This window comes from Passer montanus, unplaced genomic scaffold (assembly GCF_014805655.1).
Source record: "Passer montanus isolate IOZ18808 unplaced genomic scaffold, ASM1480565v1 scaffold44, whole genome shotgun sequence".
NCBI lineage: Eukaryota > Metazoa > Chordata > Aves > Passeriformes > Passeridae > Passer > Passer montanus.
This window is the reverse complement of record NW_024369262.1, coordinates 1291108-1311034: the sequence shown is the minus strand read 5'-3', so window position 1 is coordinate 1311034 and position 19927 is coordinate 1291108. Positions and strand designations below refer to the sequence as shown.

General features: G+C 53.1%; 1 protein-coding gene across 2 annotated transcripts in view; it reads left to right on the top strand.

Moving 5' to 3' along the window:
- Nucleotides 1-2084: 2084 nt before the first annotated feature.
- Nucleotides 2085-19927, top strand: part of LOC120507834 (NADPH--cytochrome P450 reductase) — a 28924-nt gene continuing 11081 nt past the window's right edge. Inside the window, exons 1-3 of one of the 2 annotated variants that reach the window (XM_039720953.1) lie at nt 2085-2219; nt 4756-4891; nt 14639-14831. In XM_039720953.1, coding sequence (XP_039576887.1) covers nt 14653-14831 — 179 coding nt within the window. In that variant the 5' untranslated portion in view covers nt 2085-2219; nt 4756-4891; nt 14639-14652. Of the gene's footprint in view, nt 2220-4750; nt 4892-14638; nt 14832-19927 lie in introns of both variants that reach the window. The other variant, XM_039720954.1, reaches the window with a different exon arrangement.

The following is a 19927-nucleotide window of genomic DNA, read 5'->3' as shown; positions in this document are numbered from 1 at the left end:
GCCTGGCATTAACTTTTGGCCAAGCACACCCTTGCAGACATCCTGACCGAGGGCCAGGCTCCCTGTGCCAGGGCCAGGACACTGCCAAACACCACCTCCATGGCTGCTCCGTGGTGTCCCCTGTTGTTTGCTGGCACTGTGAGGGCTCTGTGGCCAAAAGTTCAGCCTCCAACTGTGCTGGGGACAGAGGAGAGCTGGAGAGGTGGGAGAAATAAAGAGACAAAGCCCTGACCAAAGAGGTGTCTGTGGGCTGCAGGACTCTGCTGCCTGCCCCGGGGGGGTTTGGGCTGGGTGTGATGAGCCCCCAGCCCCTTCCCTGTGGGGACAGGATGGGACAGGCTGTGCCGTAATGCAGGTCCAGGCACCTGATGGGATGAGCCCAGCCGTGGACCTGCTCAGTCCTGCCATCCCCTCAGGGCCACTGGGATCTTTAAGGTGTCCATTCACCCCACGGGGCATGGTCACAGACCAGGGAGCTCCCACGGGCTCAGTCCCAAAGCTGATGTCAGTGGCACCAGTGCTCGGGTGACCTGCCAGCCCTCGACCCTCTGCTCAGCTGCTGTCAGGAAACAGGCTGTCCCTGCAGTTCCTGGGGTCCGTGCCCCCTCCTCACACCTCTTCAGTGCCTGCCAGGCCCAGCTCGAACTTTGCACCTTCCCCAGGTCTTTTATTGACTCTGGAGCGAGCGTCAACACAGCGCTGGCGTCAGGATGGTGACTTTGGATGTGCCAGTGCCAGCAGGCAAAGGGAGGGGACCCAGCCCGGGGTGACCCCCACAGCTGTGGGGCTGCTCATGGGGTCAGGGCAAGCTGTGCCTCTGGCTTTGGCCAGGCTGGAAACAGCAGGGCTGTAACCCAGCTTCCCTCCCCAAAAAAAGCCAGCAGGGAGGAGAGCAGCAGCCCCTGCAGGAGCCAAGGTCTGGGTTGTGAAATGTTCCACTGGGACTGCTGGGGATGTTCCAGAGCTGCTTGAGCAACTTCCTGGTGTGGCAGCGAGCAAAAGACCACCCCAAAACACCCGAATCAGCTGGGCTGTGGTTAAATCAGGAGCACGTGCTCGCCCCGGGTGAAGCAACCCCTGGCTGCCACGGAGGATGGCAGAGACTGGGTGCCAGCCTCCACTGCAGGGTCCCCTTGTCCCCCACGGGGCAATGACCGGGGGGAACTGGGGGTCCCACACCATGGGGGAACTGGGGGTCCCACACCATGGGCACCCAGGAGCGCCCACAGACAGGGTCCTGGCTCAGCCCAGAGTTAGTGTCCAACACTGACCTCAGCACGCTGGCCCCAGTTCATGGCCCCAGTTCATGGCCCCAGACACGACTCCACAGTGCCCCAAGCCCTGCTCCCACTGTCACCCCAACTCTGACCCTGCCGTGACCCCAACGCTCACCCCCGAACTACAATGTTCATCCCATTGAACATGGGTGAACATTGAGCCTCCTCTCTCGAGCCTGCACCCAGACCGAGCCCTGCCTGCACCCACTGTGGCTCTGGGCCCTGTTCTGCACCCTGACCCCACCCGTGACCCCACAACCCTGACCGACCCCTGAACCCACCCGTGACCACCCCATGCCCCAATCCTCACCGACCCCTGACACACCCGTGACCACCCCAATCCTCACCGACCCCTGACACACCCGTGGCCACCCCAATTCTGACCGACCCTGACCCCCCACCCCGTGACCATGCAACCCTGGCCGACCCTGAACCCACCTGGGACCATCCCATGACCCAACCCTGAACCCACTTGTGACCCCCCCAACCCTGCCCAAGCCTGAACCCACCCGTGACCACCCCATGCCCCAGCCCTGACCGACCCCTGACCCACCCATGACCACCCCATGACCCAACCCTGACCCCACCCGTGACCACCCCAACCCTGACCAACCCTGAACCCACCTGGGACCATCCCATGACCCAACCCTGAACCCACTTGTGACCACCCCAATCCTCACTGACCCTGACCCCACCCGTGACCACCCCAATTCTGACCGCCCCTCACGCCGCTCCTGTCCCTTTAAGACCCCCGTCCTGGGGCTGTACCATGCGCCGCCGCAGAGGGGTGATCTCCACAAACAGGCGCGCTCGCCGCCTATTGGCGGGCGGCGAGGGTGGAGCGTGTTCCCCCGCGCGTGTGCGCGGGTGGTGCGGTCCGCTGTACGTGCCGGCCGCGCCGGGGCCGCGGGCGCCGCCAGCGCCAGACGGGCCGGAGCGGCGGTGGGTGCGGGGAGCCGCGGGAGCGCGGGCTTGCGGCTGAGGGGGGCGCGGCACCGGGGGCTTCTGGGGCTGAGCGCCGCCGCCGAGGCCCTCTGTGCTGGGGAGGGGCGGTCCGGTATCCCCCGGTGGGGTTGGCGTGGGGGCTCTTTCTGTGTCGGGGGGGCTGGCTGCGTGCCTGGGGTGCCCTGCGCGGGGAGCGAGCGGCACCGCTGTGTGGCGGGAGATGGATGTGAATGGATCTCTTCTGGGGGACTGGGGTGAGCAGAGCCCCCTGTTCCCTGAGGTGTGGTGTGAGTGGGCATCCTGTTAGTGGGGTTACTGAGGCGTTTAAAGATCCTTCTTGCTGGGGGGTCGGGGAGGGCTGGGTGACCCCTCTAATCTGGGCAGTGTGCTGTGGCTGTCCCTCTCTTATTTTGGGGGACCGGGATGGCCAGAGCTCCTGTTACCTGGGGAGTCTGATTGACTGCTCCCCTGTTCCCTGCTGGAATTGAATGACCAGAGCCCCTCTTATTTGGGAATACCTGGTGATGCTGAGCTCCTGTTATTGAGGAGACTGGTGTGACTGGCGTGCCCTGTGTGGAGGGCTGGCATGTGCAAACCCCCTGTTCTTGGGGGGGACCGGGATGGGCAGAGCTCCTGTTACCTGGGGAGTCTGATGTGACTGGTTACCTGTTGGAATTGGGATGACCAGAGCCCCTCTTATTTGGGACCATCTGGTGGTGCTGAGCCCCTGTTACTGGGGAGACTGGTGTGACCCGTGTGCCCTGTTGGAGGGCTGGCATGTGCAAACCCCCTGTTTTTTGGGGGGGACCGGGATGGCCAGAGCTCCTGTTATCTGGGGAGTCTGACTGACTGGTCCTCTGTTACCTGTTGGAATTGGGATGACCTTATTTGGGACCATCTGGTGGTGCTGAGCCCCTGTTATTGAGGAGACTGGCGGGACTGGCGTGCCCTGTGTGGAGGGCTGGCATGTGCAGACCCCTGTTCCTGGGGGTGCCCCATCACGCCTGTCACCCCGGGACACCCCAGCCCCCCTGGCAAGTGCTGCCTTGCTTCCACAGCACTGCAGGGTTGCTCAGCCTCGCCCCATCCCAGGCTGTTGTTGGTTAAAAGCCTTTAACGAGCTTAATTTTCAGGCACTTCCCTGGAGAACGTTATTCCCAGCGTTTAATTGATACCTTTGCTGCAGGCTGGGCTGTTCCGCTGTTGCTCCATCTATTTCACTTTATAAACTGCTGGGGTGTGGGAAGCCTGTTTGATCCTGGCTTTTCCTGGTGCAGTTTGTTAGAAGAGTGAAATTACTCACCGTGGGAGTGTGTTTGTCAAAGGAAATAATGGGAATCCCCTGGTTTTGGGAATATTGAGGCTGGAGGGGGTGAAGGTACCTGGATGATGGTGTTGGGAGTTAGTCATCAGCGTGGAATTGGTTCTTGGGGAGTTGTCTTAGATGCAGGAGTAAGCAGTGCTGGTGCAGCTTGGAGTGTGCTTTGTTCCTTAGGGTTAGCTTTTGGAGTGTGAAAAGAAATGGGAATGCTTAGTGGAGTGTGTACAGAGAAGAGGGAGCACTGAGGCTCTCTCATGTCAGTCTGGAAAAGTGAAATGGGTTTTTAAAAAGTAGAAACATATATCTGGCTGAGAAGCTGGCATGCTTAGTGGAGTGTGTACAGAGAAGAGGGAGCACTGAGGCTCTCTGATGTCAGTCTGGAAAAGTGAAATGGGTTTGTGTTTTTACAGCTCTTTTTAAAAAGTGGAAACATATATCTGGCTGAGAAGCTGGAAAAGTGCAAGGAAGGAGTTGAGTCTGTGTTTCTGAGTTGTGGAAGTGAATCAGTGATAGCGTTGGTGGGGACATCCCCTCCACAACAGAGCTCTACACTTTGTGTGGGCTGTCAGGAGGAGCTCTGGAGTTTCATAATTTTTTTTTTTTTTTGCTTAGTGGGGTGCAGTGGTGTACACATCCCTTTTGCTAGATGGAAGGGAATGGGCTTTCTTCCAATATTTCTGTAATTCTCTGAGAAATCCCGAGGAGCTGTTGCACACACTGAGCATCTCGCTGATTAATCTGCTGCAAATGAGGAAATCAGTGTTTTGTCTGGGAGGGCTGCTGAGCCAGACCCTTCCTGGAAAACCCAGCATTGTCTCAGTACAAGTTTTTCTCGGGCTGGTTGACAGCACTGAGGCAGGGTGTGCATGGCATGGAGTGTGTTTTGGTTTTGCACATGGGTGTGATGGTGCACAAGGTATTTGCAGAACACTGAGCAGGGAGGATGCAGAGCTGCAGGAAGAAACACCAGTTAAGTGTTTTCTTTTAATCTTTGAGTGTGAAAGGCTTGAACAGTGGGCAGGAAGGAGGGTGTAGTGTCATAAATCTGGCTTAATCCCCTCTTAATTAGTCCTGCTCTAATTGTGACAGAGAAGAACCTCTCGCTTGTCATCACTTTGCAGTTGCCTCCTGTTCAGTCAGTGATTTCTGGGTTTGTGCCTCCTGGAAAGCCAAGTGCCTTCTGCAACTTTCCTTTTGTTTCTTGCAGAGCAGCTGGAGGAGCTCAGCAGGGCCATACAACCAAAACTCTTTGAACTGTCTCAAGGGAGGCTTTCCCTGGTGCTCACCGCCCTCCGTGCTGGAGCTCACAGGCCCCACCAGCTCTTGTTTGCAGACCCATAGGTGCAAGGTAACCCCTCTCTGTTGAGTGTCACAGGTTGTGGAGCCTCTCTGGGTGCAGTTGGTTTGGGGAGGGTGGCTGGCAGTGGGTGCTGGGAGTGGTGGTTTCTTTACCTGCAGCAAAAGCAAAGTGTGGAACTGACTGACTGAAATCCCGTTTGGTCTTTGCTCTCTCCTTTGCCTGTTGGGATACAGCAAAGTTTGTGTTTGCTCACTTCTGAAGGACTGGGGAAAAGGCTTCCCTGCTCAGGTTTGTGCTCCTGGTATAAAAGAAAAGCACCTGCAGTTACCTCTGTGGCCACTGAACTTTGTTCTGTTTCCTGACGTCCACTCTGCTGCCTCAAAAAACACAGTTCTTAGAACTTGCATAATAAATAATGATCACATTCTTTCCCAATGTGATCGTTTGATCCCAGTGATGAGATTACTTTGTGCACGCTGCTGTGGAGAGTGAATCACCAGGCCTGCAGTGACAGGTGCACCTCTGCCAAGATTGCTTTTTTATAGGCTTGAAAATTTCATAGGTCAGAACAAATAATAATTGCAGGCTGCTCATAATCTCTTGTTGTTTGTCCCCAAGTAAACATTTCAAGTTAATTGCATGTTGCTATCACCCATGGAATCCAGACAGAGAGATCAGAAGCCATGTCTGGTGGCTTCTGGAGGGCCACAAGTCCAAAGAGTGGCTGAGTTTGACCCAGGGTGGCAGATTATTGTAGTATTTCTGCTTAGTAATCAGCCACGTCCGTGCCTCCAGTCACTGCTTTGCAAGGAACAGAGGTATTGATTTATTTACCTTCCTTTCTTGCTGAGTGGAGCAGGACATGGTGAGGTTTGGAGTTTGAGATGGGGTTGGATTTTTCTCCTTGGTAAAACCTGGCTCTGGCAGTGCAAGGGAAGTCTGCTGGGAAGGTTTAACAACCAGCCTGGGGAGTTGGTAGTTTTGTGGTGCTGGATCTTGCTGTGTGCTTGTGAAACACATCAATTGACTCTCTTTCACGGGTCATTGCTGCATCTCCTCTCTAACTCCAAGCTTTGGAGGAGCAAGTTGATAAAATGCCTGCAAGGATTGTGCAAGTCCTGGTTGTGTAACAGGACTCAATGCATAACTGCTGGAGGTAAGAGGAGCAGCTCCTGTTACAGAGGAACAAAAACCCCCGTGTCAAGTATCTTCTCTTTGTGTTTATTCTGCTGGGGCTTTGGAGAGCTGTGGTTTTTGCAGCTTGGCACCAGTCTTTCAGCCTGTGACCCCCGAGTTCTCTGATGCCTTGTGGCCTGTGCCATGTTTTGGGTATGGAATTGATGTTCTGGGGTCTGCTGTGGCTGTGTGTGATAGCAAGGGGCTGGGCTGGGAAGTGGTCTGTGTTTCCCAAATCATTTCAGAAAGGTGAAGTCCAGGTCAGATTGCTGACCCGTGGCAGGCAGGGAGGTTCTGTAGGGTGGTAGCACCCTCTCCTGACAGGGCAGCCAGAGCAGGGCAGCTCTAGGGCTGAGTTTCCAAGAGGTGCAAGGATCATGCAGTAACACATCCAAACCCTATAGCAATGCAGGAGATGGGCTGTGGTGTCTGAAAGCTCTTCCATTCTCAAAGAAAACTGGGCTTATAAATACAAAATATCCTGACTCCTTAATGCTTGGTTTTCTTTAAATAAATAAATCCCCAAAACACACTGTTCTGATCAAAAGTCTTGATAATTGTGAAAACTTTGGAAGATCTGTTTAACCCTGTCCCTCTGGTGCTCTTTCAGATGTTGGTTTCAAAGGAAACCTCTCAAAAGAGACCAGCACTGGAGGGTTTTGCTGTTCAGACCTTTCCTGGTGGAGGAGGTCAAAGTCTCTGGCTACTGACCCCCTCCACAGGGCTCCTTTCCCAGTGGTGGCATAAGGCAAAGGCACAGCCTGTCACAGCAGCCCTCCACAAACTCAGGCAGAGGGTGAGCAAACAGCCTGTGGGGAGGGGAGGAACTTCCAGCTGTGGCTGTGGCAGCACAGGGTACAGCACTCACAGAAGAGCTGCTGAAAAAACGTCATTTTCCCTCTTGATCTTAGAAAAAACATCTTCAGCTGGGCCTGAACCATGCAAAGTCCATGCCTGGATGGGTTGCTGCTGAGGTTTAGCAGCCCTCTGAGCAGTTGTTGGCCTGTGGAGTTGGCAACAGGGTGGTTTTAAACTCCTGCAGGCTTGTCCCTGCTCCTGAATATTGGTGCTGGCAAGACCCCTGTTCTTCTTCCAAGCAATTCCTGAGGTGTGGTGCTCTGGATTTGTCCCTCCCTGGGAGGGGAGGCTGGGGAGCTGTTGGTTCACAGGGGGTCAGTTACCTGCCATTCTCAGGTTGTGTTTATCCTGTAACCCTGAACTCCTGCTTTTCTGTGCTGGCTCACATTAGTCTGGGAAGGAAGGTGTCCAAGTGCCTAAGCTGGGGAGATCCCCCATGTTTAAAGGTTCAGAGTCAGGCTTTTATCACATAAAAGGAAATGGGCAAGTTCAGTAATTCTAGCTAGCTTTAAGGCAGTTTGGCAAGTTTGATTTCATTTTTGTTTGGATAATGCCTTAAATCCTCTGGTTCAGTGCACTGGGCTCACTGCACAGCCCCACCTGAGCATACCCATAGCATGGATTTCCTTTCTGCCTCAGTAAAACAGTTCTTGTTCTCTTCCTTGCTTTTGCAGCTGCTCTGCTGTCCTTGAATAAGACCCAGGGGCCAGAAAACATGCAAGTGTGACACAGTGGAAGCTCAAATATGCAGTATTTCAGGCTCCAGACTGACTGATGCACACTCTGTATCTGTCCTGTGTCTAAAATAGTAGTTTTGCTGTGTCTGATCTGGTGTGTCAGGGTCTGGGTAGAAGACACCTTTCACAGTGAGAGTAACTTTTGTTTCACAAAAAAACCCAACAGTTTTTGTGTTCCCTTCCCTGCTTGAGCTGCTGCTGCAGCCAGCTCCTCAGATTGGATTGGGATTTCTGAGCTGGTGGAAGTGTGCAGAAGCACTTTTCTGGTTTTGTGTGAGGCTTTGCTACTTTCTACCCTTCTTTTTTGAGCTGGTTAATGGGAAGCTGTGGGGATTATGTGGGAAGAGAGTGATAGAGAAGCTGTAGGTGTAGAATCCTTCACACCAGGACGTGTGGTCCAACGGAGGCTGAAGGGGTAAGGAAAGCTGTGAGGTTTCTCACTGTGCCTGCCTTCCCCACGAGCCCAGGGACTCACTGTGTGATGATTCCCACCCCAAGCAAGGAGCCTGTGCAGACCAGGCCAAACAGATCTGGCCAGATCAGCATCTTCTTGTTGATGGGAAATGCAGGCTCTGTGTGGCAGAGCTGTGGAGAAAAGGCTGACCCAAGGCAGTTGTTGAATAACCTGGATCTGAGCACCTGCTTCCATGAACTGCTTTTGTTTTGAAAGGCCAACTTTTCCTGCCAGCTCTCCTTTTACTAAAAGAGAAAGTAAAAAGAACTCATTTGAGGCTGGCACAGGGTGATGTAAACAGAATTTCTTAGTCTAATTGATTGCATTTCTAAGAGGAATAAGAGAAGATCTGGTTTTGTCCTGAGGGTGTCCTGGCTCAATATCACAAGTCTTGGCTGCAGTGGGGCTCAGAGGAGACCAGGCACAGGAGCCTGGGCAGGAGTGCCACCTCCACCACAGCCCTGCTCCCTCTGCTGCTGCTGCCTCTCCTTCCTCCTGGATTGTGTCTGTGGGGCTCTTCTTCCTGACAGCCTGATGTCATTAGTGGGTGAAAGAAGAAAGCCCTTGGCTGGTCACAAGACTGCATTCCTGTTTGTGGGCAAGTCTCTTCCTTCTGCTGCTGGGAGCAGTGATGGGGTCTCAGTGCAGCTTCCTTTTGGTGCTGCAGTCTCTGTGAGCTCTCCACAAACTTTGCAAACCTGTGAGAGACCTGTCCAGTGGTTTTCTTTTTTCTTCCCAGATGTTTCAGTTGTTTAATCTCTATTTACAGCCTTCCTGTTTTGCCATTGTACCTAAATCTCAGTCTGCAGGTCGGTGCTGTACAAAGAATTGGAGTTTTCATGTGGTTTGGTTCTTACAGTTTATGTGTCTGTTCTGAGGTTGAATTTTGGGGCTGTGCCATGATGCTGGTGGAAAAAATTGGTCTCTGATTTAAAAGTGGGCTTTTTTAAGGCTTCTTCTCAAGGCTGAGTGTGCCCTTAATCTGTGTTGTGCCATGGTCAGCACAAGAGGAAGGGCAGTCCCTGGGGTGGGAAGGGAGGTCACACACACCTGCCTCTGCCCTGGGAATTCAGGATGGCCCTTCCTGGTCAGAAAGAGGGGTCTGGCAGATCTGGTGGCAATGGTGACATCCCCAGGCACGCAGAGCTCCCAGCTGGAAATCCTGACAGCTGCACTTCCTCTCTGCTCCCTAACGTGGTGCCTGTGCTGAGTCAGGGACAGGAGGGTCATTGTCCCGCGGCTGCAGGAGCAGAGTGCCCTCCCTCCCTCCAGCAGTGCCCCCTTGTCCCCTGCCCTGGGTGGCCGTGCAGGGCTCTCAGGGGGAGTCTGAACTGGAGAAGGTCAGTCTGGAGGAGCTTTCTGAGTGTGTGTTGCTGTTATATCTGCAGTTAGAGTTGCACAGACTCCTGTTTATGAGACTCTGCAAAGCAGTGCTTTGGTGAGTGTTGCTGCAGGGTTGGGTGGGCTGGTGGCAGGGGATGGGTGCTCCAGAGCTCCAGCTGGGACTGTGACGTGAGAAACCAGGGGATCTCATTGCTGCAGGGGTGGTTTGGCTCCAAACCCTGCTGCTGCTCAGCTGAGACAGCCTGGACCTTGCTGTGGGCTGGGCAGGCTCCTGTGCCTGCACCCTGCTGAGCTCCCTTTGGATGGAGCCTGGCGCCGGTGCCAGCCTCGGGCAGAGGGTGGCTGGTGGCATTGCACGCTTGTCACACAGTTCCTCTGACTCCATCACCACTGATTCTGCACATGTTGCAGAACTCTGGTTCCACCTGCAGCTCCTGTGCTTATCTGCAGGTGTCCAAAGGGTGCTGGTGCTTGGGAAAACCCTGGGTGTTTGGATAGCTCTGGGGGTGGGTGCAGCCCCTGTGCCAGCCGTGTCTGCAGGGCGTGTGGGCATTGTGGGGATCCCTCTGGAGTGCTGGGCTGCAATCAGGGGCTCCTTGGTGCTCCAGCTGCTGCTGGGGGTCGATTATCAGAGGTGGGGGCAGTGAGCAGCCCGGGCTGTGCTTGCTCAGCAGTTTTCCTTCTCCTTCCCCTCTCGGCGAGGCTGACGCTGCACATCAGGGTGTGCTGATGGTGGCACGGGGCACAGTCAAGCACAGAACTTGGTCACTCATTTTTTGGGGCAAGAGTCACAGGATGCAGTCCTGGTCTGGGACTGGGAACTCCAGCTGAGGTACTTGAAACTGATCACAGATACTATGTTAGGAAAAAGGCTACTTCAATCTCAAGAGATACAACTTCCTGCCCACACTGCAGTTCAGCTTCAGAGCCAAGGCTGTTGGTCACCAGGAGATACCACGGGGTGACTTCCCAAGGGGAAACCTCCCAGCCACGTTTTGTGTTTCTGGTTCTGTGTCCCAGGGTGCTTTTGGTCACCAGGAGATACCACAGGGTGACTTCCCAAGGGGAAACCTCCCAGCCACGTTTTGTGATTGTGGTGCTGTGTCCCAGGGAGCATCTGATGTACCATCTCCTGATGCAAGGAAGGAGAATAAATCTCTTCAGGTTGCTGACCACTTGGCTTTCATCACTCCTGTCTTGTCTGTTGTAATACTGTTTCTATATGTATTTAAGTATTTTTAACCCTGTGACCTTGTAGACCCTTTAATCTGCATGGAAATTATGGGGAATTTGAGGATGCCTGGCACTGAGAGTGCTTCCAGTCCTTTTTTTTCCCAAGGTGTGCATGAGAATGAGGAATACATTTAATTTAATGTGAAGATGAGGTACATCTGTTTGCTAGCACAGAGATGTGCAGAGGAGATCCCTGATGATTTGAATTATTGTGAGCTGCCATGTATCAAGAAAATTCTCACATTCAGGGTCTGAAAAGCTGTGCTAAAACACAGCATTGCTTGATAGCAATCTTTCAAAATGTTGTGACTTTTCTGTGTGATGTAAATGCTCACATCTTGCTGAGACTGATGGCTTTGCTGTGTGCACAAGCAGGGATCCAGGAACTGGAGCCACCACTAGAAAAAGCTCCAGGGGTATGGACATCTTGTCTTACTTTGATTGAAGATATAATAAACACTCTGGATAAAATGACCACCCTTGAAACTGCTGTCAGGGAAAGTTTTACTTCTGCATCATAAATTTCCTTTTCCTTTTAAAAACCTGTTTTGATTCTACCAAGGCCCTTCCAGAGACTGCAGGATTCCCAAGATAGCTAAATTTCAAGTAAGAGTCAGGTTTATTTTCACTGGAAGTTAGTAAAGGACATGTATTTAAAAATGACAAATTTGCTGTGAACTTCTGGAAAATAATTGTTACAGCCAGCTAGGTGAGACTGAGATAAACTGAGCAATAATCTTCCTGTGCTGGGTGAAGTGAGTTCAATAGTTCCTGAGTTAAGACAACCCTTTAAAAAAGAGAAATGAGACCTAATTTGACATTCTTTGCTTTTCCTGAAGGTAGGGGTGGTGAAGGGAAAGCAAGAAGAAGAATGTGTAGCTGGGATATAAGCCTTGAATAACCAAATGTCCAGGACCAGAGGGAGCCCAGCATCAAAATTCAAGCAGCTTTTGTCACTAGGCCATGACCATGTTTCCTCCCAGGGTTAGAGGTTGGTGTGGAAACTTTGTGGTGTGGAGATTGTGGATGAAGAGAGGAGAGCAAGGAGGCTCTGCTCCACGCACCAGAGCCATGAGCCTCCTGGAATGCTCCCTTCCCTGGCTGTGGGCACTGAGTGGGTGGCCTGGCTGCAGCTGCAGGGCTCCCCTTTGAAGCCCTGGAGAGCTGCAGTGTGGTCAAGGCAAGCAGATAGCCCAGCTTCCACCCCCACATCCCCCCAGGCTGCATTCCTGGGAGCTGCCTCCCCGAGGATGCCTCTCTCCAGGGCAGCACTGCCTGGGAGAGCAGACCACCTCTGGAGGCTTGGGAAAGCCAAACCCCTCTGGTCTGGGAGCTGCTTTGAGCACAGAGTTGAATTTTGGCTGGAGACAAAGCCCTCACCTGGCTTTGAGGAGAGCACAGGCTCGTTCTTGCCCTCATTCTTTGCCCACACAGGGCAGCTCATGAATATCCATGTCTGAGCTGTCTGGAGCTGGGAATTGCTGTGGGCCAGGTGCTGCTCACCACAAACATGTCTGGTTTGGTGACAAGGGAGGCTGCTGTGTCCTGAGCAAGGAGCCTTTGCCAGGCCTCAGCTGCTGCTGGGTTTGGTGCTCAGAAGGGGCAGAGCTGCAGCTGCTGCCCCAAACCAGCTCAGTGTGGTCTCCATCAGCCTTGTGTTTATTCATGGCTTCCTCTGAGCAAAGGTTTGTCATTGCCTTATGTGCCTTGGGATCTTCAGGGAGAGTGAGTGAAAGACAGGCTGTTCTGAGGGTATTTTACTGACATGGCCATCACTGCCCTGTGTGAGGGGAGTTGTCCACCCTTGTGTAATTTGGGCGATGAAACTGCTGCTGAAAAAACCAAGCTACCTTGCAGGGTTGGAGATATTTGCTCCTGCCTCTGTCTGGGCACTGATTCCTCCTTCTCTTTGCAGAGTTGGGCTGTGCTGTGCACAGGCAGCAGGTGAGGCTCCCTAGGAATCATGGACCACTCAGGGCTTCTTTGCCCTGAGATGTAATGAGAGTTCAAGTGAGGAGTGAGATGGCAAGAACCAAACCCCCAAAACTCTGTGAGTTGAAGACTGGCAGGTTTTGGCTGAAATTGGCTGAAATTCCTACAGGTTGGGTGGCAGAGGGGAAGAGGAGAAGAGCTTGTAATTACAATTTCTGAGCTTTCATCAGGAATAAAAGCAATAAATCAGCAGCATTTTTCCCCCACCAGCATATTCCCTTGGTGCTAGTTGCCAGACCAGCTCCTTGGTGATTTACTGGAACCAGATAAGGAGGAGGGGAGGGATCCTCCTGGGAGCTGTGCCTTTTTGGCAACTAAGCCCCAGTTGTGGAGGCTTTAACTAACAGTTTAGTCTACAGTTGTACAGAAGTAACATCCAGCTCTTGCTTGGCTCCAGGATCCAGCCATGGAAAGTCTTTTGCAGGGAGGGAGGACAGGGTGACCTGTCTGGTGGAGAGGAATGTGCAATTTGCTTGTCTGCAGTCACATCACTTATTTTTCCTCCAGCACCCTGCCTTGGTGTCTTCTGTGGGAACCTAACGGGGAGCTTTGCAGTGGTGTTTTACTGCTTTTTGTAACAGTTACTTGCCAAGTTCTCCACCAAATGAAGCTTCTTGTGGGGCTGAGCACTGATTGGGTTGCCAGAGTACCTGCCCAGGGTCACTGCCAGGTGGCTGTGGACTTCTCCCTGTGCTCCACAGGGTGCTTTTTATGGCTGCTGCCCTGTGGCACAGGGCTGTGTGTTGTCTGGAGCTGGACTGCCCTTGTGGGGGTAACAACAAGGGGTTGATCTCTGCTGAAGGTTGTACCCAGTCTCCCTCATTAGTGCTCCCTAAGCATCACCTTCCCTTCTCTTCCCAGCTCCTGAATTATTAGCATAACCTTCAACTTCAGTCACTTTTGTTTGTCAGCCATGGCTGAGAAATCCTCTCCCTCCTGTGACACACTACAGCTCTGAGTCACTTTTCTGAGTGCAAGTTCAAATGTCCATGGTCTCCTGGGCTGGCAGGGTGCCCAAGTACAAAGAGAGTCACTTTGCCCTTCCAAATCAAGTTTAGAGTTAATTATCTGTTTATTTGGACAGAGTGTGTCCTTGCATGTACGGAAGATAATCTTGCCATGTGGATTAGGGTCAGAGGAGTTCAGAGCTTTGGCACTGCAGTGGGAGGGAGGGAGGGATGGGTGGCTCCCAGGGGAAGGACAGGGGCCATGGGGCTGCCTGGCTATTTGAGGGCTGGGTGTTCATCCTCCTGCCACCACAGACCCTGGGTATGGCTGTGGGCAGGTCCCAAATTGCTTAAACTCTGCCTTGGTAAGTGTAAAGGAGCAGTTCAAGGAGATGGAAGTTAAACTGGGGGAGATCATGGAGGGGACTGGGAAGCCAAAGGGAAGCCAGGGAGAGATGGATAGTAAATCCAATCTGCAATGGAGTAAATCAGAAATACTCATCATTTGTGTTGTAACAACCTGTTGGGAGGATGCTCAGGGGGGTTGGTGCCACAGTCCTGCTCTGTGGTTTATCAGCACAGCAGTGGGGCCAGGGCATCCTGTCCCCTTGTGGGAAGGAGGGGGGAAGCCCCAGATCTGTGGGGTGACTGAAGAGTGGGGTCATCCCTCAGTAACACCCCAGGGGATGTGTGGTGAGTCAGGGCTTTAGTGAGGGCCATGAGTCCCTGGTGGGTGTTGCTGGGGTGTCAGCAGGAGCCTGGTTTGGCTCCTTGGCTGGAGTCAGGGGCTGCTCTGATGCTGCTGGCAGAGGGAAGGCACAAACAGCTTTCCCTCAGCTGGATCAGCATGGATACAACAGGAAGGAGAAGCTTGGTGGGATACCTTGGGGCACAGAAGAACCTTGAAGAGCTGTGATGCAAGGCCTCTATCCAAAGAGTTGTTGGGCAGCCTTGTGCTCCTAAGCCTAAGTGTAAAGCAAAACTCATTTTCTGTGTGTGCTTTGATGCTGTCCCATGTGGCTGCCTGGTGCTCACTGTTTTTCCTTGCTCACAGTGCCTCTGACTGCCATGGGGGAGCCCAGCATGGACCCAACCATGGCTGCTGCTGACAGCACTGCACAGCAGGACTCTCTCTTCAGCATGACAGACGTGTTCCTCATCTCCCTCGTCACTGGACTTTTTACCTACTGGTTCTTCTTCCGCAAGAAAAAGGAGGAAGTGCCTGAGCTCCCCAAAATGCAGTCAGTGTAAGTAACAGCTCTCAGGCTCTGTGGCTCTAGTGGAGCTTTTCTCTCTTGCTTGTGGTGGGTTCTGGGAGGCTCAGCTGGATTGTGGGAGGTCGGTGAGGGGGCGTTTCTGTGCCCTCGCTGCTGTGGGTTCTGCTCACAGCGCAGAAATCCCGGTGGAAGAGCCAGGCTGCAGTTCTGCCTTGCCCCACCGTGTGGCCCAAATTAGGAACTGGCCTTTCCTAAGCAAGGCAGGAAAGCCTCTGGTTGTACTTCAAAACTCTTGAAGGATTTTATTATCGGTGTTTTCTGATAAAAGTCACGTTTAGGTAAATCTGGAGAAAGGTTGCTTGCTCTTAAACAGGTTTCCTACTGGAGATTTTATCTGCCCTTGGCTATGAAGGAAAGGAATAGTCTTGGGGAGCTGGGAGATAGTTCCTGGGATGAGCTGCTTGGCAGCTCCTGTAAAACATGTTTGGCTTTTGATACCAGGTTACCCCTGGAGTGGGAGACTCGATTTGGAGAGAGAGCTTTGTTCCACCCTGTCTTCTGCAAAGGGCTTGGGGCCAGGAACGAGCCACACAGGTGGAGATCTGGGTGCATTTTGTTCCTTGCCCCAGTCACATTCCAAACTTAACTTCAGTTTTCTGCTGGATTTTTTAGCTCATTCTTTGTTTCTGCTGTTGCAGGAGGTTGGAAAGTACATTTTCTGGCTGGGAGGGTTTTAAAGGGCAGCAGTGTCCCTGGCTGTGCCTTGTGCAGATGGGTGCACACATGCCCAGCTGCCTGTGCCAGCCAGCCTTACCTTGGGAATGTGCTCTGTTGGATTGCTGGGGTGCTTTCCCTGCCGTGCCTGCCAGCCAGGGCTGTGTGTCAGTGCACGTGGTTGCCTCTGGGGATTGTAAGAATGGCTGTGCTGCAGTAGAGCTGAGCTGGCTGGGGAAAGGGCACTGTGCATCTGAAATTGGATCCTGCCATGGCACAGCCTGGGCTCCCGTGCTCCCCATCCTTGTGACTGATTCCACCTACAGCCCATCATGTGCAGCCCTTCCAGAGGCTGTGGTGACCTTGCAGGGAAGTTTTGACTTCTGGTTGTGTGTTACCACCTTGTTCTGCTGCAGGGCCTCAGCACATGGGCTTCCATCCCAGCCTGGCTGCAGGTCCTGGCTCTGAGCTGCCTCACGGGCACTTTCTTTCCCCTCTGGGGTCTGTGCTGCCTTCTCTGTCCCTGTGAGCAGAGAGGGAACAACTGTTCCTAGTGGGAGATGTGGAATAGCAGCATCTCCTGTTGCTGATAATTAGAGAGGTGAGGTTGTTCAGCAAGTTGTCTGACACAGCTGCACTTTGGAAAAGGGTCAGCCAGGCAGGTGCAGAGTGAGAGGAGGCTCTAGAGTGTTTTTTCCTTGTACCCTGCTGCAGCCTTGCTGTGGTCATCAAGCTGGTCTGAGGGCAGTGTGACCCTAAAGCCAAGGCTGTGGCTGGTGGCACATCCATCCTTCAGGACAGAGACAGTGACTTCCTGCAGCTTTTGCACTGGGATTTATGGGATGCCTGGAAGTGGGAGGAAAATGAGTGGGAAAACAAACTTGGTCAGCCTTGGGTTTCCTTCCCTCCTGTAATCCTTCAGTCTGGGGTGGAGTTTCCTTTCTGATGAACAAGCAAATCAGGGTCCCACTGTCAGCCTGTGCCTGTGGCTGGCTGGATGTGGGGGTGCAGGGAAGCTGTCCCAGACCCGTGAAGGCAGAGAGGCCTCAGTGGGGCTGTCTCTGGCTGGAGTGGAGAGCCTTGACCTTTAGAGGGGTTGCATTTCTTCAGCTCATTCTCTGCAGCTCTGCCAAAGTGCCCTGAACTGCTTTATCTGATGGCATTGGATGATGGTTTCAGTTGTGTCACTTTGGTCCCCCAGTGTCAGCCTCAGAACACTGGAGGATGAAGGTGCTAAATAACAATTCAGACACATCACAGTGGCTGCTGCTTTAGCAATGTGTTTGCAATGCTGAAGAGTGCAAGCAGAGTCTCTGACCTAAAGACAGCATCCAGCACCTCAGTGCCCTTCTGGGTGTTTGGGAGCAGCACACCTTCATCAAACCATGTCAGCTCAGCAGGGTCTGCAAAGGAAGTGCCACTGTTGTTACTGCCCTTGACTGTGGGAGAGCAGATGTGAGGTTGAGGTGCCCTGGTCTGGATGGCAGCTGAGCTGGGTTCTCTCTGCGTGGCCCGGGAATCATCATGATCGTGCCCCAGCAATGCATCTCCAGGTTCAGCCACAGCTCAGAGAGGGAGCAGGCTGCTGATCTTTACCCTTAAGCCAAGTGGAGCTGTTTTCCTCCCCTGAAGTTCCACAGAACCCAGCACATGCAGTGTTTCCTGCATGCGCCGTGTCCTGTACCTGTGACATGTGACACGTGTGTGTGGGCCAGGCTGGGATCCCACTGACTGAGCATTGCTTGTGTTTTGACCATTTTCAGACTTAATTAAAACCACCAGAGCAGCCCTCCCTGCAGCCTGCTCTGCAGATGTCGTTAGGGAGAGCAGCTCTGGATCAGCAGCAGCCACGGCACTTCCTCGCAGGGCCATTGCTGGGGAATGCAGGAATTTATTTTTGCTCTTTGGCTGCTCCTCCTCTGCAAGTTTCTCAATCACAGATTTCTTTCCCTTCTCCTGTCCCCACTCTGCAGACAGTGATCCTGGGGAGATGCAGGTGGGACAGGCATTGGTATGCTGAGTGTCACCCTCTCCCTTCTCTCCCCCTCGTTAACATTGTTTGGGACAGAAACTGGCTTATCTCTATTCTGCAGCTATGCAGAAATCCATTCCCTGGTACTTGTAGGGCTTCCTGTGGCAGGAATTGCTCCAAGTCCTCAGCCTGATTAGCTCTCTGCTGCCTGTGTGTGTGAGAGAGACCATCTCTAATTTAATTTAATAGGATCCTGAGGAAAACAAACTCCTTTGAGCTGCCTCCGTAATGGCACTGCCATAGTTACCCGAAGCATTGCTCACGCAGTGTCTGGAATCGTTTCATTCAGCTACAGCATCAAGCTTTTTTTTTTTTTTTTCTTTTTCATAAAAGAGTATATAAAAGCAGCTGTGATATAAACAGTTTCCAGGGGAACGAGGCTGGGGGAGGGTTTTGTGTCCCGTGCCCTGCTCCGTGCGGATGGGAGAGGGACGTGTGCTGCAGAGGATCCTGGGAGGTTTCATTCTCCACTCCTAATTCCTTTCTGCCACTGCTGCCAGATGTTGCAGTTTCTCAGGGCTGCGCAGATCCACTCAGTAACTTCCAAAGCCCCAGCACGAGGATCGGGGTGGACGGCACCACTCCTGCTATGACCCGTGCCGGGACCTTTTGTGCCGGCTCTCTTCTCCTCAACAAAAGGCTGATGCTTGGGAGGAGCAGAATGGAAAGGCCTGTGTGCCTGTGGCTCCAGAGCTAAGTTAGATCCGTCCCCCCAGAGCTCCCTTTGCAGACACAGCTGCCCTGGACTCTTTGTCTGCCTGCTCCCTGCCCTGCCATGGGCTGTGTGTACTCGGCCCCGCGGGAAGAGCCGGCCGTGGCCAGGTGAGTTGCTCTGCCTGATGGGCTGGTGGGGTCCTTCCAGCTCCCAGGCTGGGTGGAGTGGGTGCCTCCTCCCTCTGCAGCAGGAGGGGAAGGAAGGGGAGAGGCTCTGCTTGGAAGCAGGCTGCTCCAGCAGAGACGCTGCTGCCGGTGCTCAGTTTCTGTGCAGCATCCAGGCTGCTTCCTCACTTCTGGATGCATCTGTGCTTTGGGCAGGAAAGCCATGGGGGCAGGAGCTTTCTGAAGGAGAGGTGTTCAGCTGAGACAGACTTTTGTATTCTTGCTGAGCTGTTGGAAGCTTCCTCCCCTGTCCTTTCTTTCTCCTGAAACCAAAGTGACAGAGAGCCCTGGGAGTCATTTGTGCTGTGGGCTCTCACCAAGGTGGGAGAGCTGTACAAGTTACAGGCTCGCTCTGACAATGGGCTTAATTCCCTTCCCTGCACCCAGTGCTGCTTCTAGTGCTTGTAGCTGCTACCTTGAGCTGTAAGAGCAGTCCTTGCTGAGGACAAACTTTCTCTTCCAAGTTTCCCTGGCAGAGCAGTGAAAATGTGTGTAGTTTCTGCCTTTGGTGCCTGTGTGTTTTCATTGCTCAGATTTTCAGGCCACCCTGATGAAGCAATTTCAGGGAGTTGTGTAGCCTTTTTTCCAAAGCCAGGCTCATTATTTCTTCTGTATCTGAGCCACAGCCTGTTCTCCAGCACTCACTTCAGTGCAGGGTTGCCTCCTTTGAAAACGGACGAGCTCCATGTGCTGCTCCCTTTTCTCTCCCAAAGGGAGCTCGTTGAAAGGATCTAAAAACTTTTCTTGTTCTCCTCCTTTAAAAGCATTTTGTTTAGTAGTTAAACCAACAGTTGTTTTAATTTGATCTCATTTGCAGAGGGCAGGAATTAAAGAAGTTCACCAAGGAGACAAAAACTAAGTGAGAGCTGTGTCTTGAGAGCTCTCCTGAGCCCCTGTCCTGGCTGCAGACTGGGCAGGGCTGAGGCTGCTCCCTTAAGTTATTTGTGATATCCCAGTTCCCAACAGGGGACAAATGACAACCTGGGGAGGCTGTTAACTGCTGAGAGAGCCAAGCAGGGGTGTGAAGCAGCTCTCCTGGGAGCACGGCTGCCTTGGGGAGCTTTTTGGGGTCAGCTTTGCTTGTCCTTTGTGTGTGCTTTGTCTTTTGTATGAGCCTGTTGGTGCTCAGAGCTGTCAGGCCCAGTTGTGGAGCTCCTTGATCCCTTTGGGTAGCAAGGGGTGCTGGAAGGGATGTTTTGTGAACGTCCCCCACCCTGCTGCTCTGCGTGTGTGTGCTCTCCGCAAATGCCTCGGCACATCCTCAGGATCCCTCCCTCTGGGCTACAGAGCTGAGGAAACTGTTAGCAAACTCTTCATATTCTCTCATGGGCTGGAGCCAAAACCATTTGTTTTTTGCCTGGAGGCTTCTCTCTTCCCACAGGAGACCCGGCCTTGCATTTTTCCATTGTGGAACGGGAACGGGTCCCACGTTCATCCCTGCTGCTACCAAAGCTGGGGGGAGGACAGCAGGGGAGCTTCTGGCCTGGCCTGCTCTGAAAAG